This window comes from Choloepus didactylus, chromosome 1, assembly GCF_015220235.1.
Source record: "Choloepus didactylus isolate mChoDid1 chromosome 1, mChoDid1.pri, whole genome shotgun sequence".
NCBI classification, from domain to species: Eukaryota; Metazoa; Chordata; class Mammalia; order Pilosa; family Megalonychidae; genus Choloepus; species Choloepus didactylus.
The window spans coordinates 136,181,572-136,198,966 of record NC_051307.1 but is presented as its reverse complement, the minus strand read 5'-3'; the positions used below and the strand labels follow the sequence as shown (position 1 = coordinate 136,198,966).

Sequence of the window (17,395 nt, the reverse complement as noted above, 5' to 3'; positions counted from 1 at the left end):
ATGCTAATTTCAGTGACTTGTTCAAATGTCAGAAAATCCAGAAATTTATAATTTTATCATGCATGGCATTGTAAGTTTTTGGCATTTTGGGGATGGCAAAGTATTTTGAAAGAATTCATTGAATCTTATTCATAGTGAAGATGTCTTGCTAAACTGCTAAAATTGTCAACCTTTTCCACACAAAATATTATGTGTACTAAAACCATGATGAATCAGAACCTTAAGCAATTGGAAATTATCTGATTCTTTGCTTTTAAGAGAGAAAAGCAAATGACAACATGGTAGTTTTGACATCAGGGTTATTTGACAAAAAACTTCAATTTGTGTCCTGAAGCCAGAAAATTCATTCTCTTTCTCAACTCTTCCATATCTGTTACATGGTAATTCATTAGTAATGTCCATAAGTATCTTTGTTTATCCCAGGAGAATTATATTATGTTTCACAAAACATTTCAGAAAAATTTGCATCAAACAAGTTTAAAATAGAAAGTAGGAAATGAAATTAACCATAACACCTCATTTCCTAAGCATTCTGTAAATCCAGATTTTATTGATTCTGCATAAGTTTTGGACTTTATGTTGTTTTTGGTCGTATTTTGCATTTGTGATTGGGTATTGGGCAGTGCTTGGAGAAGGAGAGGAAAATTCCTTTCCATGACCAGGTCACTAATTCCTTATTATTTTTCTTAAACTGATTGGAGCTAAATAATAATTTGTTTCAATTTCTCAGTTGGGAAAGAGAGTTGGAATCCTCCTTTTTTAAATTTTAAAAATGCAGTTGAAATCTATGATCTAGAAATCCTGTCACAATCTAAAGATTGTATTAGTAGTTAACAGGGAAATGCAGTCACAAAGAAGATAATACTTTATTAGGCATGGTTCAGAAGGAACACTTGCCTTTTGCCCTCCAAGTGCTTACCATTTTAATAAATCTTAAACTGACAAATTAGTTTTATCACTTTGTATACCTTTTAAAAGTATGGTTAAAGCAAATTGGAAATCACTGGCTGTTCTGTGCTGATGCTTTTCGTGACTGGAAATTGATAGCTTCCTAGAGATAGAGGTTACATAAAGCCAGATGATTAATAGGGTTATCAGTTGACAAAGATCCTCATATTTGTTAAGTGTTTCTATCTTTAAACATAAATATAAACAAATATAGATGTATTGACCTATGGAAATATGTATATAGCTATAAAACATGTATAATATATCCATCAACATTAACTAAACAGTTGAATATGTACCATTTGGTTTTTAAATTCTTTAAGTAGATAAATATTAAGTATGATTAATTGCCTGGTAGGTATGAAAGGAAAAGTACTAGATTAGAATTGAATTGAGAAGCTAACTAAGCCACCTTGGCAGGTGATCTCGCTGCCCTCCCCCTTAAGTGGGATCTGACTCCCAGGGCTGTAAATCTCCCTGGCAATGCAGGATATGACTCCCAGGGATGAATCTGGACCCGGCATCGTGGGATTGAGAACATCTTCTTGACCAAAAGGGGATGCAAAATGAAGCAAAATAAAGCTTCAGTGGCTGAGAGATTGCAAATGGAGTCAAGAGGTCACTCTGGTGGACATTCTTATGCACTATATAGATAACATTTTTTAGGTTTTAATATACTGGAGTAGCTAGAAGTAAATACCTGAAACTACCAAACTCCAACCCAGTAGCCTTGACTCTTGAAGACAATTGTATAACAATGTAGCTTACAAGGGGTGACAGTGTGATTGTGAAAATTCTGTGGATCACACTCCCTTTATCCAGTGTATGGATGGATGAGTAGAAAAATGGGACAAAACCTACATGAAAAATAGGGTGGGATGGGGGGGGGGGTGATTTGGGTGTTTTATTTTTATTTTTATTTTTTATTCTGATTCTCATTCTTTCTAATATAAGGAAAATGTTTAAAAATAGGTTGGGGTGATGAATGCACAACTATAGGATGGTACTGTGAACAGTTGATTGTACACCATGGATGATTATATGGTATGTGAATATATTTTAATAAAACTGAATTTAAAAAAATTGAATTGAGAAGTATTTTTAGCCAGATGTACATGTGAAGACAAGCATGCTGCTAGCAAGAAAAATCAATTACTTTGCTGTTTATTCATTTGATTCTTATTTCTCCGTCATTGAAAGGTAAAAGTATAAAAAGGTAAAAGGAAGTTCTTGCCAAGCTCAGTAAGAAAATCAGCCTTTCATACATATACCTCCGTTGGATGCCATATGAGAGTATCAGGGTGAAATTGTTGGTAAATGAGCTTTGTATAAGAAAAGCTTACACGTTTAAGCTATATTGTGCATTTATCAAAATTGGAAGAAAATATTTCAAATTCTCATGTATTCTTCATTAAAAAATGAAAACTAGGACTAATCTGAGTCCATTTTAAATTAATCAGTGGGGTAACCTAAGACTAAAGTGTGAAATCAGATGTCCCAAGTTGGCATGTTTCAACCTATGAATGTGACCATCACCAATATTTTCTGCAGCCATTTTTTCAGAAAGAGCATCATGCTTGGTCTTCCCAGAAACACTGAACTTGTAGCCTATCCACAAGAGGAACAAAGGCCTTGCCTGAGTCATATGGTTATCTCATTTAACTTGACAGTGCCATCTCCCTTTTTTTTTTAAATCTCTTTCCCTGTTACCCATTCCGCTTTGAGTTTGAATCCTCCATCCTGTGTAGAAATGCGTGCTTCATTTAAACTTCCCTCAGGCTGCTTGGAGTTACTAATCCCACAAATACTAAATGAGAATGTACTTGAAAACACTTGCATATACATATTTGGACACAGTGATGCTAATCCCTCTTCCCTTCATTTTACCTTTGACCTGACATTATGCCGTGGCATCCGTACCCCTGCTAGTTTGTCTCAGAGTAGTCATAATAATACATCTATTGATCATTTATGTGCCAAATATTGCGCTGCACGTGTGCCAAATATTGCGCTGCACACTCTACATGAATTAGCTTATCTGATCCCCACAGTGACCTTAAAGTTAAGAAAGTTGAGGCTCAGAGCAGTTAATTGAATTGCCCAAGGTTATAAGCTTGTTAGTGGTGGAGCTGAGAGTTAAACCCAGACCAAAGTCCTAGCCCTTGACCACTTCCTTACATACCCTCTTCAGCACCTGTCCTGGCGACATCAGTGTTACTCCTAGTGGTTTGAAATAGAAACGTTACCATCTCTTCCCACCAGTTTTGACTTACAAGATCCTATGATGTTATTGGGATTTTCACTTCCTCTCTTGAGAAGCTATGGACCATGTGACTCTGCTTTAGGAAAAATTGCTTTTATTGGCTGCCACATCGCTGTGGAAAAATGGCAGAGTGAGTTAGGTCTGGAGTCTTTTCACACTGAAGAGAGTTAGATGAAGGCATCTGTGCAGCAGAGTTCTTTTGGAAGTGGGTCAGAAGGTGGATTTCAGAAGAAACAAGGGCGTTCAGAGGAGGAGAGCAGGGTGCGGGAATATGTAATGGAGAACTTGAGAGGCCATCCTTAGTTGAAGGCCATCCTTAATTAAGTGATGGGCACTGCTGCTGTTGGCCCCTTCCTTCCTTTTACAATCTAAACCTTAAAACCCTTACACATTTAGTCTTTTTACATGACTGTCTTAGTTTCCTAGACTGCCATAACAAATTACCACAAAGTTGGTAGCTTAAGAACCACAGGAATGTATTGTCTCACATGGCTCTGGACTCCAGAAGTCTGAAACCAGGGTTTCGGCAGGGCAGTGCTTCCTCCGAAACCTTCAGGGGAGAATCCTCCTTTGCCTCTTCTAGCTTCTAGTGTTTGCCAGCAATCGCTGGCATTCCTTAGCTTGTAGATGCATCACTTCATCCTCTGCCCTGTCTTCACATGGCTGCCTTCTTGTGTCTCTTCTCCTCTTCTTATACGGACCTCAGTCCTATGGGGGTATGGGCACCCTGTTGAGTTTGGTCTCTTCTTAACTAATTACACCTCCAAATAAGGTCACATTCACAAGACCAGGGTTAGGATTTCTACATATCTTTTGGGGAGGCACAATTTAACCCAGAGCACTAACCTGTAGAAGACACTAGATAATATGTAACTAAGTCTTGGTCTGTCTGCTCACGTATCTCTCTTTCTGGGTGCCTTCTTCCATAATAAATGCATGTCTTTAGAGCCAAGGAAGCTCTGCTGTTGTGGTAACCCACACAGCTACAAGAAATAGAGCAATCTCTGCTGTCTAGGATGTTAGTCTTCTGCTTTAAATGTCTGTGTGGAGTTAACTAATGAAGTTAAGACTCTGGGATATTTCTGTAAGTTGACATTCCTCTTTTTGAAATAAAATTCACTAATTAGGACTAATTAGTCAAAGGTGGGCCTGAGCTATGAAGTGATTTGAATTAGAAAATATTTCAAGGAAATGAAAGTATATTACATGACTGTTTGTATAATTATTGGACTTTTAGCTAATTGTATCTTTAGAAGAAGTATTTTAATGATTGTATGAGAATTAGTTTGCTCATTAGTTTGGTTTATACAAATTGATATTTGGAAAAAAATGATTATTTAAAAACAAAATACTTTCTTTATCCTCTCTTTGTTTTGCTTAGAGCCTTTATTTGAAGCTGAATCAGCTAGCCTGAGGCTGATGTAGTGCTCTGCAATATCACAGGTGTAAATTAAGTATGAATATTTGAATTTTTATTGTATTGTCTCCACATTGTCTACATTTAAACATCAGTCAGCATTTATCACAGCAAGAAGTGTTCTGATTATGAAAAATAGACTTAGACATATGCATTGAGTTTTAGTGCTTAAATAGCCCAGTAACATCTAGTCCAATGTCTGTTTTGAAGGTGAAGAAATGTGAGATCTGGACAGACTGTTTTTCCCAAAGGAATATAACTTGTTAGAGGCAGAGCAGAATCTAGGAGCTTGGTGATCTAATTCAATCAAGTGTTGAATTGTGCAGCCTTGAAAAGGAAAAGACAGATCTCAAGCATGACTTGATTATTGTCTTCTAAGTATATGAAGGAAGCCCTCCATCCCCCTCATGCCACATTATAAAAGTTATATTCTTACAGTAAAGAATAACTGTCTGCCTAGGATCAACAAGAAGGAATGGGTTTACTTTGGTCAAAGATTATGTATACTTACCCCTAAGGATTTTTGGAAAGAGTAGAAGTAACCCTCAACTGGGTAATTTAGATGGTAAAAGACTTGATCGAATGTCATTTTAATATCCCTTTTATTTTATACTCTGTACTTTAATGAGCTTTAAGGATAAAAATATGGTAATGTAAATATTAATACTAGAATTATGCATTGTCTTTTTGGTATTTCCATTTAGAAGAGTAATTGTTATTTCTACTAGAAAAATTAGTCCTGGTGAAATATTTTAATAGCATTTGTGTGCATACCTTTGGGAAAGTACCATTCATCTTCCTTTTGTCTATCTGAATAGAAACGAGTTCCAGTTTGTTTAATGGAAGTTAATAAACTAATTTATCTGTTGTTGTGTTTTTAACCCAGCCTTGGCAAATACAACATTATGTGTTATTGAACCAGTTATGTCTGTGGAAGTGATAGCTCCAAATGAATTTCAAGGAGCAGTGATTGCGGGTATTAACCGGCGCCATGGAGTTATCACAGGGCAAGATGGAGTTGAGGACTATTTTACCCTGTTTGCAGATGTAAGTACTATTGGTCACTGATAACATTGCTTTTATTGACTTCACAAGGAAATCAGAGTTAGCTTTTGTTTGTGGAGATTGAAGAGCAAATTGCCACATTTCCCTGACTGAGTGTTGAATTTGTGTGTATATGTGGAGTAATTTCTGTAATTTGCTGTTAGAGCAACTCTTAAGTGCAAAAGCTAAAAATAAGATTAATTTCATGTAGTTCTTTTGTGAATTTGTCGTTTTTTTAGATGTATGATTATGGTTCTTTCTCATTATAGCTTTATTTGCATAGCTACTTTATTATGAATATGTTTTCTCTAATTTATTGGGATAATATTTACTTCTCTTGTCTGTATATCACTAGATCTAAATCTTGTGGGAGAAAATATTTATCACATTGCATAAGTCTCCTAGAAGGCAACTACTATCAGCATATCATTGAGGTGTCCAAAGGGAAAGCGGTATTAACATTTTCACAGAAGAAACACTAATGAATGATTGAGCTGAGGTCAGATAGCAGGTTGCGGATGAGGAGCAAAGTCTATCAATGGTTTTACTTGTACTAAAAGTTGGTAAAACTGAATGATTTGGTTTCTAATTGTGACTGTCAAATGAAGTTACTTTCAAATGAAGGTTTCCACTTGGATTAAGAAAACAAAAACATGTTTTGTTTTGTTTTTACTTTTAATTCTTTTAAAACAATAGTAGTTAGTAGAAACCTAAATCTAGAGGAATTAAATGGCTAAGGCTTCTCTGTTTATTTTTCTCAAATATTTTTCAATAAGCAATGCCAAAATATCTACTGTGTTTTCTTTTAGGTCCCTCTAAATAATATGTTTGGTTATTCCACTGAACTTAGGTCATGTACAGAGGTAAGGATGTGTTAACTTTATTGCAGTGCTTTTCAAAAGACTTCCCTTAGAACAGAGGAAGGTGAGGACTGTGTGGGACACCAAAAGGAAAGAGGAAAGATAAAGATTGCAACTGTATAACTCAGTGAAACCTAGGGTGCTCATGATTGTAGTAAAAGGTACAAATATGTTTTTACATGAGTTACAACAAATGAATTATCAACATTGCAAGGTGTTAAAAATAGGGTAGGATTGGGGGGGAAATAAAATCAATGCAAACTAGAGACTATAATTAACAGAAACATTGTATTATGCTTCCTTTAATATAACAAAGGCAATATATCAAAGCTAAATGCATATGGGGGGGAGGTAATAGGGGAAGGGTATGGGACTCCTAGCATTGGTGATGTTGTATGACTCTTTATTCTACTTTAGTTTAATGCTTTCCTTTTTTTGCTTCCCAGATGTCATGTTTTCTCTCTCCCTCTCTCTTTTGTCCCTCTGCCTTCTTTGACTCTTCCTCCTTCTTTGTGGAAGAAATGGAGATGTCCTTATATAGATAGTGGCGATGGTGCTGAATACATAAATACGTGACTATACAGGGAACCAACTATTGTTTACTTAGGAGGGAATGTTTGGTGTGTGAACAAAACAGTCTTTAAAAAAATGGGTTGATGAAGAAAGCTTGAGGGCACTATGTTGAGTGAAATAAGACAGACATATAAGGACAAATATTGCAGGGTCTCACTGATATGAACTAATTATAATATGTAAACTCATAGACATGAAATACAAGTTACCAGGATAGAGAACGAGGCTAAGGAATGGGGAGCGGTTGCTTATTATGAGCAGAATGGTCAACTAGGGTGAACTTAAACGTTTGGAAATGGACAGAGGTGATGGTAGCACATTGTGAGAATAACTAACAGTGCTGAATGGTGTGTGAAGATGGTGGAAAGGGTAAGCTCAGAGTCACGCATGTCACCAGAAGGAAAGTTGGAGGTTAAAAGATGGGAATGTATAAAACAGTGAATCTTGTGGTGGACAATGTCTGTGATTAACTATACAAATATTAGAAATCTCTCTCATGAACTAGAACAAATGTATGACACTTATTATTAGAAGTTAATAATAGAGGGGCATATAGGAGAAAAATATACCTACTGCAAACTATATACTACAGTTAGTAGTATTTTAACGTTCTTTCATCAACAGTAACAAATGTACTATACCAATACTATGAATCAATGGAGCAGGGGGTGGTTAGGGGTATGGGAGGATTGGAGTTGCCTTTTTTTGTCTTTATTTTCTGGAGTAGTAATCATGTTCTAAAAATTGAGGAAAAGAATTAATTGTGATGGATGCGCAACTGTATGATGGTGCCATGGGCAATTGATTGTACACTTTGGGTCTTTGGATAATTGTATGGTTTGTGAACAATCTCAATAAATTTTTTTTTTAAAAATGAAATAAAATGAAAGGAAAACAAAGTTATGGTAAGTAAAGTAAGGCAGACACAAAAGGACAAATACATGATTCCACTTAAATGAACTATCTAGAAGAGGCAAATTCATAGGGACAGAAAGTAGAATTCAGTTTCTAGGGGCTAGGGGAGGAATGAATGGGGAGTTATTGCTTATTGGGTACAGAGTTTGTTTGGGGTATGAAAAAGTTTTGGTAGAGGATGATGCTGATGGTAGTTACAACATTGTGAAGATAATACTTCTCAGTTGAACACTTAAAAATGGTTAGAATGTCAAATTTTGTTACATCTGTTACTACAATAAAAAATATGTTTTAAACAAAAAAGACTTCCCTTAGAAAATGATCAAATCTGTGAAATGCTGTCTTTGCATGACTATACTTGATAGTTGTAAAAAATGTTTTCTCTTTTTTTTAACTCCTAGGGAAAGGGAGAATATACAATGGAGTACTGCAGATATCAGCTGTGTTCACCAACCACACAAGAAGATCTAATTAATAAATATTTGGAAGCTACAGGTCAACTTCCTGTAAAAAAAGGAAAAGCCAAGAACTAACTTCTCTCACTTTGAATTGACTATCAAATTTTAACTGAATCTGCAAGGTTTAGATACTTTAATGGATTTCAGTGGAATGGATTCAGGCTGCTGAATCAGGAGTTTTAGAAGTCCTTCCAGTTATATTCAAGAGCTTCTATTTCTTCAGAAAGAATTCTGTTTCATATCTCAACTCTACTGATTAGTTTTATAGTGTGTTGAAAAATAAAATATTTATTTCTAAACAAATAAATATGATTATTTCTGAAATATATTTGATATTTATTTAAGGGAGAAAGAGACTAATTTGAGTTATACTTATAAGCTTAGGAAGTGTATGAACTTTATTTCCAAATTTTTCATCATAAGAATTTTCAACATATAGAAAAGTTGAAAAACAGCACAAAAAAACACCCATATAATTTTGTGGTAGATACAACAAGTAACAATTTAACAATTTGTTCATCATATCATAATTTGATTTGCCATACTTGCTTTATCTGTTTGTTTATTGTCCATCTATGCCTCATACCTCTATATATTTTTTAATTTTTAAAATTATTTTTGCTGAAAACTTGAAAGTGAATTGTTTGTGTCATAATACTTCTCAGAGTGCCGATTTTTATTAGGCAAGGTTTTTTGTTTAAGAGTACATTCCGTATGATCTTAATATGTTTTTCAGATTCTTCATCAGGATATTAAAGTACTGGCTCTATTTCTAGCTTTTTAATATAGAACTGATTGCTTAAATTTGTGGTTTCTGCAATTCCCTTGTAATTGCCCCTGCTTTTAGGAGTATGTTACTTCCTTACAGCCCTGTCTGAAGTGAGAAACAGACCCTTGCATATAATATTATTAACTGTATTCATTTTAATGTTTCTGCATTCCTAAAGAATAAAATGTGATCTACAGAGGTACTGTCCAGTTTCATTTACCTAGTAAATATTAGTTGAATTTGAAATCTGTTGAGATTTATCATAGTTTTGTATTCAATGAGATTGTGAAAGAACAAATGTTAAGCTTTTATTTCCAGAAAAAAATTGGGCTTTCACAGGCAGTCCTACCGTATTGTTTGGCATTGCCTCATACAAAAATCATCAGATGCTAATAGATGCCTAATCCTCATCCTTACAGAGTGATAGAAATAAAATAGCTGACTTTAAATTCCTTTTGTTTTACTGATTATTGATTTGGCTTTATATTTTAAGGCGCTAGAAAAAAAGTGTTTTAGAAAGTACTGAGCACTTAAAAAGGTACTGTGCTACATGCTTAAAATGCATTATCCAATTTACCTATGAAAGTAGGTACTCTGATTATGTACATTTTGCAAAAGAGGAGGCAAAGGCACAGAGTGGGCAAATAACTTGTCCAAGACCACATAGCTTAAGTATTCAAATTGATACTTTAGTTATGAATATTCATCAAAACCAAGTGCATTTCCCATTGAGTGTATCTGTTGGTGTAATATCAATCCTGAAAAATGTGCCATTTCATCAGCTTCCTGTGCCATTCACAGTGCCTTTGAATGCTGTTTCTGATGAGGAAATACCTGTGTAGAATTTAGCATGGTTCCTCCAGCTGTTTTGAGTCATCAGAAATACTGAAACTAAGATGGATAAAATTGGATGTGTTTTGATTTGTTAAACATTCTCATTAGAAAGTTAGGGCGTCAGAAAAGATCCTAGATACCTAACCCAACACTAGAATTTTGTAGGCAACCCTGCTGGTGGAAGTAACTAGGATAGGGTCACGTAGGGGCAGATCTAGGAACAGCACCCACATACATGCTAATGCATTAGTTCGGTTGTATTGGTAAGACCACATACCTGTCAATGTCTGTAACAAGGAAAGCTAAATAAAAATTCATTCATAAATGATATTTATACTGCTGCAATAGTAACATAACTATTGGCTAATTTAAAAGAAAGACTGTATTACTTGTGTTGGATAACGGTAGCAGCACTAAAAGTAGTGCTGCACTGATTCCAAACCCTGGCTGCGCTTTAAAAATCACTTGAGGGGAAGGGGGTGAAAAAGAAATACCCAGGCTCAGCCCAGATATTCTGATTCTGTTACTCAAAGGAAGGGGCCCAGCATTTAAAGTTTTTCAGGCCATTCTAATATATAGGCAAGGTTAAATACTACTGCAGTATTGCCTGAACTTGGATCCAATATAAAATGTAAGATTTGTATAATCCACATCATTAATATTCTTTTGTGCAATGTTAGTGCTTGGGCTGTTGGTTCTTAGTTGGATACCTTTACCTTTAAAGAAATACAGTCATCTTTTTAAAAGTAACTCTATTATTCCTTTTCTCTCTGCTCACTCTTAGATTGTATAGTTGTAAAATCATCACTAAAATTTAATCAATTCTGAAGTTTAAGATCTGTAACATTTTTTTTTTTGAAATCTAGATGAGTCTTAAAATTGATGCCAGAAGAAACTTGCCAGCCATAAAATAGGGATAAATTGTGACATATGAGAATGTATCCCATTGTAGAAGATAACCTATTTGCATTGCTAAAACTATCAACTGGAGCTTTAATGGTTGCATAAAGAACTGTCAAATGTGTAAAACTGGAATGAATCATTGAAATAGTTTATTGTGTTCAAAGATTTTTTAATAGGCATTCATTTGTCCATTCACGTAAGTGCTAGTCAGCATTCTAGGGATTGTAGCACTTTAAAAACTAGGAAAGTTCACTGAATAGGTCATAGAATTTTCTAAGCTGAGAGAATTGGTATAATAAATTCATGTGACATGTGGTCTGTCATTCAAGTGCCAAATATATAAAAGCTTCTAAATGACTTTCAAAAGAACTGGTTTAATTTCTAAACAATTCTTAATTCAGGGAAGGAAAAATGAAGCTATGAGTAGAATTAAGTGAATGCAGACAAAACCTGGTATTATTCCATATGTCTTAAAACCCTTAAAGTTCTAAAGAAATCAGAAAAGTCAATGTGATGTTGTCTATAGCTGTCGGTGGTGCAGAGTGATTCAGAAAATTTTTAGACTCTTGGTGTTTAAGGACTGAAGAAATTTACTTTTTTATTTCATGTCAAGGCACACAAAGTAACTTTGTTATGTACTGAAAAATGTTAGTGAAACTAAGAAAGCAATTTTAGAGTTTGTTCTAGAAAAGATATCCTAATAGTGATATTATTGAGAAATTTGTAGTTGGTTTAACTTTTGTGGGGTTTGTAGATATTGTAGATATGTTGTCTGTATTTATAGAATTCCCCTTTATATTCTATTATACTGGAATAAATATCTTAACAAAGGGTTGCTATAGAGTCATTTGTTGGTTTCATGAGCCTGTTCTCACTACTTAAAAATATCTTGATGAAGATGAGGACTTTGAGAAAACTGAGAATGGAAAGCTGAAACACCAGGTAGAGAACCCTTTCCACTGGTACTAAAAAGACAGAGTAAAGACCATAGGACACTGACTACGCCATAATAATGCTCTTGGCATTTTTTCTGAGATCATTTAGAGAATTTCAGTTAGAGGAGTTTATCACCTGATTTTGTCATGATTTAATCTTTGTAGATTGATTTTTTTATATTTTAGAGAAAAAGGTAATTTCTCAGCATTAATCACATAGTCAAAGGATCTGATGTTTGTTTCCTTTATTTCCAATGCTTTAACAGCTCTTTAAGTGGATGTTGGGAAGATAAACACAAAGGGTTGGGATTTTACATAGAGAAATATATAAACTAGATCTGCTAAAGAGTAACAATATCCATCTTATTTTTATTTTGTAAGAGTCCATGTTTTCAAAACTTTCTTAAGGATAAACGTCTCCAGTTTTCTAACAGTGCAGAGTTAAAAGCTAATGCTTCCAAACCAATTATTGGCCAAGGAACCTGGCTAACGGTTTTTAAGACACTGATATAAGTGTTCCAATAAACAATTCTAATTTTGAGAGGCAACATTTCCGGGATCAATTTTTCCTGCCTTGGGGAGGAACTCCACTGAATTTGATTATGGTACATACTGTGTGTGCTATGATAAATTATTTAGACCAAAACTAGGTCCAGTCTTGTCCTTATAAATGAAAATTGTTAATATTTGATATACTTTCAGTTACATTAGCATTCCAGTTAATACATGTTCACAGACACGCAGCTTTATCTGGTAAGACATTTTGTATATTTTTTATTTGTAAAAAGTTTAAATTAAAAAATCTTAAGATTTCACTTAATTCCAATTTAGCACAGATTTTGCCTATGCATACAAGTTTCTGCAGACATTTATTTAAAAATTGAACATTTATTTAAAAATAGGTATCAAGTTAAAAAGGAATATTTGAAATCAAAAAATAGTAAAATTCCTTTTATACAGTTAATATTTTTGCCTATAATTTGCTTTCATTGGAAATACATTATTTACATGCTAGATGAAGCAATTTAGTAATATGAAATAGTTGGTTATAATGTGATCAGAATAATGAGAAATGCAGATTTAGAGATGAGACCATCAATTAAAAAAAAAAATTTATGATCCAGTTGCAGCATTTACTAATTTGACTGGGTTTTTATATTTAGGGCTGTAACCATGAGGAAGCTGCTGTGTGACCCAAGTAAAAAACCAAAAAACACAACATCTTTTCATTTTTGAGAACTTAAAATCACAGGTCTTCTCGAATTACTAGAATTCCTTATACCTTAGCTGTTTTACTAAAATAATGATTTAGGACATTGAGTGTAAGCCGTTCTTTTTTATTTTCAGAAAATACTAAATAACGATTTAGGCCATTGAGTGTAAGCAGTTCTCTTTTGTTTTCAGAAATTACTAAGCTCTGTTGGTGCCACAGCCGATCCTTCAGTTCCAGAGGCTTCCTCTGGTGTCTGTAGCTCCTGACAGTGGTACTTCACTTTAAGTCGTTTGCCAGGGTACCACACCAAGTGGATCCGACAGGGAATGATTTCCTAGGAAATAACAGTTACAAAATATTATAATCTGCAGAAACTTCTGGTAAAAACGATAATTTATGCAATTTTGTGTTTTACCTGTGTGGAGAATTCATGAAGTAGAACAGTATAATCAAAATCAATTGCATCATCATTAATTTTCTAAAGGAAGGGAAAAAAAAGTGAGTGCAATAAACAGGGTAGGTTTATATTAGCTTAGAATTTGGAAGGCTCATGAAAACATAAATTCTTGTTTTCAATGGGTGCCTCAAATCCCCTCCCATTTCTTAGATTCCAGCCTCAGTTCCTTTGCTAGTATTCTGCATCAAGATATGGAAGTCAGGGGAGTCTCATTTTTGTTTTGTCACTGAGTTATTTGAAAGTCTATTGGTTGTCTTTGTATCACTTTGTCTCTTGTCTATTTATTATGGAGTCTGAAGCCTGTGGGGACAGGGAGAATCCTTTAACAGCCTTAGGAATCCAGATACTGTGTATGTACCTCAAGCTAACTTATTAAGCCCTGATATACCATGAAATAAGACAAGGAAAAGGGCAACCAGTATTTCCAGAATACCTTCTATGGCCCAGGTTCTGTGCTAGGCACTATATATATGTTCTCATGCAATTCTCCAATTATCTTAAAGTAGTAGGTGCTGTGAGCTTGGTTTTTCAGGGGCGGTAATAACAAGGTTATAGCTAGTAAGTGACATATGGGGATTCAAGACCCATATCTACCTATCTCAAAGCCCACATTCTTCCTACTACCTGCTATACCATACTGCTTCTAAAACCAGTGTACTGGATATTTATAGGTATTCCCGGAGGCAATCTAGCTCACCTCTTTTATTCACTTGATTTCTATAAATTTTTCTAGTGACTAAACCAATTGCCTATCATATTTTTTGCTATTTTCTTTTCAACACTTCCTTTTCTTTTAGGCAGGGCAAGGATGCTTATCCCTTCACCAGTAAAAATGGAAAAGAGGAAATTAAAAAAGAATGAACTCAACTTGGATTGTAATTTCGGTCCTCTCCTACCAGGTTTTTATCAGGACTACTAAAGGCTATTAAAAAAAAAAGTCTTGATGATAAGTTTTGTCTTCCCTTTGCCTACACTGATAGAGATTTTTACAGATGGGGAAGTGTTGGAGGGAGAAGAGGAAAGAGGGAGCCAGGATCATTCAGAAATTAATTGTATTTTCATGGTGTCATCTTTGCATTCATGGGTCGGTTTCCCTTCTGCCTGGCAGTGTCCCTGTGAATGTTCAAAGTGAACATCCTGAGGCACATGCTGCAAAGTCAGAGAATTCATGAGAGAAAATTCAGTGTCTCCTTCATAGAGGAACAGTTTTCAGTTACCTGCCTGGCGTTGTTTTGGGCATATATTTAGCCTTGTTTGACCCTCACTTGGTAACTATCTTGACGTTGGAAGGAAATGGTTATCCCAAGATGTTCCACACCGGCTGGCTGCTGTGTTCTGTGATTCTGTCTCAGACTTTTGGGCTCCCTGTATTTTTCAAGGTTGGAATGTTTTATGCCATGTATTGTTATAATTAAAAAATTGGTTTCACTTCTAGACATAGTGTTTTTCTCAGAGCAATGCCTTCTTATTCTGTTTCTGAAAATAGTATTTCTGAAGGAAACCATGGCACTTCCTTACATTTTTGTTTTTATAATTCTTCCTCTACCAGGAGGATGCACCCTTAAATCAAAGCGAAATGCGTGGCTTCTTTATTAAAGAACTGCAGAAGGGGACATTACACATCCCAACTTTGCAAAATACTCCACTACTGGACTGCCTTCACCAAGTCAAGCTCTGCCAAGGAGTCTACTAACAGTTATTTTAAATATTATTCAGAAATAATCTCATTGGCTTCTATTCAAATCATCACAAATGCCAACTCCTTTATGATGATTTACTGTCTTTTTTTTTTTTCTGGTAACTCAGCACTTGAATCTCCCTGGAGACAGACTGGAAGTTTTTTGTTTATTCTCTTTTATTCAAAAAAAAAGGGCGGGGGGAGGGAAAAACAGAGTGAAAGAATGATCCTTAGCAGAATTAAATTTTAGAGAGTAAGATTTAGTAGAGAGTAAGTAAGCTTAGGTTATTAATATAAGCTGTAAAGAGTAGATTTCTTAGCAGAACAGATAAGGCAGATAAGATGGTTTCTATAATGTGCCTTTGGCTAGTGGGGACTTCTAGTTAAGGTACGGACTGCTGCAGGTTAGATCATTTGGGGTGCTGACAAAATCGGGTATTGATTAGTAAGAATGAAGTATACACTATTCTGTTGGAATAATACTTAATTTTACTTTTCTCCATCCATATTAAAAACTAAGGGTATAGGCAATGGAATGTTATTCAGCCATAAAAAGGAATAAAGTCCTGGTACCTGTGACTACATGACTGAGCCTTGAAGACACCGTGTTGAGTGAAATAAGCCAGACACAAAAGGACAAATATTGTATCACCTCACTGTTTTGAAATAATTAGAATAAGCAAACTTGTAGAGTCAGAATGTAGAATATAGGTTACCACGGGGATGGGGTGGAGATAGGCAATAGGAAGTTAAAATGTGTAGGGTTCCTATTTGAGATAATGTAAATGTTTTAGTAATGGACATTAGTGATGATAGCACAACATTGTGAATGCAACTAACAGCACTGAAATATATATCTGAATATGATTAAAAGGGGAACATCAGATTGTATATATGGTAACAGAATAAAAAAAAAATCTGTGGAGCTACACTACACAGTGAACCCTAAATTAAGCCATGGAGTTTAATTAATAGTACAATTATAAAAATGTGCTATCATAAATTGTAACAAATGTTCCATACCAATGCAAGTTGTTAGTGGTAGGGTGGCATGTGGGAATCCTGTATTTTATGCTTGATTGTTCTGTAAACCCACACTTCTCTAATAAAAAATTAAAAAACCAAAAACAAAACTAAGACTATAGGAAAAGCTCTTATCCATTTTTTTCCTGGCTAGCAAACATCTCCCTGCCCATAGCACAGTCCTCATGGTATGTTCTTCAGTTCCAAAGAAATCATTGTGCCAGTTAGATGGCTCTTATTTTATATTTATATTTCAATCCTTTCTTTCTTAGCCGAATGAATAGGGTTCTTTCGGGACCGTCATTTTATAAGCCTGCACTTCCTTACAAAATTGCATTAAAAGATGAGTTTAACCCTGGGTGTAAGTGTAGTAATTGCCACCCAAAAAGTTTTTGGATAAACTGTAATGCCCATTTCTTTAATGGCCCTGGGCCCCAGACACCCCCCTGTTACTTGCTGCTTCTGTGCTGCCTTGGCTCCATCAGCCCTGTCACCCTGCTTCTTGTCTTCTGAGCAATACCTAAACCTTTTGCTCTTGGTGACATTTTACAAATTGTTGCTTGTTGCTTGTGTTGCTCCTTTTGCCAAAAGATTGTGGGAATCCTCAGTGGCACTGAATAGCAGAGTTTGAAAGTCTATGCGTGTATGTGCATGCTTTTTTTTTTTTATCTTTTGAGACCTCTGAGCTGAAATGCATGTCAACCTTGTATCAAATTTCCAAAATGCTCCAGCAATTTAGATTTATGTTCATTTCAAGGGCTTCAATAAGTTTGTTGTTAATTAATAGACTCTAAGAGATGAAGTGATTTGCCTTGCATGGCTCAACAAGTCAGATGCAGACTCTATTAGTATTATCTAAAGCCTAAATCCCACAGTGGGTAAAAAAAAGTCAAAAACTCTTAACTCAGTGACCATTCCTTGCATTTGTTTTTTTTTTTTTTTTTTAAACTCTGCAATTAGATGTATGCTCCCTCTATCCCACTTGCAGGAACATGGAGCTATTGGTTAAGGACTGTTAATGGACAGATGATGGACTTATCAAAGATTGGCTGGAAGGAGAGAGAAATGGGGCTGTAGTTTTCGTACCCTAGTATATTCTGGTGGT

At 35.1% G+C, this 17,395-nt stretch overlaps 2 protein-coding genes across 3 annotated transcripts in view; one reads left to right on the top strand and one right to left on the bottom strand.

Moving 5' to 3' along the window:
- The window catches only part of GFM1 (G elongation factor mitochondrial 1), a 55,694-nt gene extending 43,880 nt beyond the window's left edge, over nt 1-11,814 (top strand). For both annotated transcript variants that reach the window (XM_037841875.1, XM_037841867.1), the window contains exons 16-18: nt 5,515-5,675; nt 6,482-6,535; nt 8,422-11,814. In XM_037841875.1, the coding sequence (XP_037697803.1) occupies nt 5,515-5,675; nt 6,482-6,535; nt 8,422-8,553 (347 nt within the window). In that variant the 3' untranslated portion in view covers nt 8,554-11,814. The remainder of the gene's footprint in view (nt 1-5,514; nt 5,676-6,481; nt 6,536-8,421) is intronic.
- Nucleotides 11,815-12,147: 333 nt separating this feature from the next.
- Nucleotides 12,148-17,395, bottom strand: part of RARRES1 (retinoic acid receptor responder 1) — a 39,062-nt gene continuing 33,814 nt past the window's right edge. Inside the window, exons 5-6 of the mRNA XM_037841886.1 lie at nt 13,548-13,610; nt 12,148-13,466 (exon numbers count right to left, since the gene is read on the bottom strand). Of these exons, the coding sequence (XP_037697814.1) occupies nt 13,320-13,466; nt 13,548-13,610 (210 nt within the window). The 3' untranslated portion in view covers nt 12,148-13,319. The remainder of the gene's footprint in view (nt 13,467-13,547; nt 13,611-17,395) is intronic.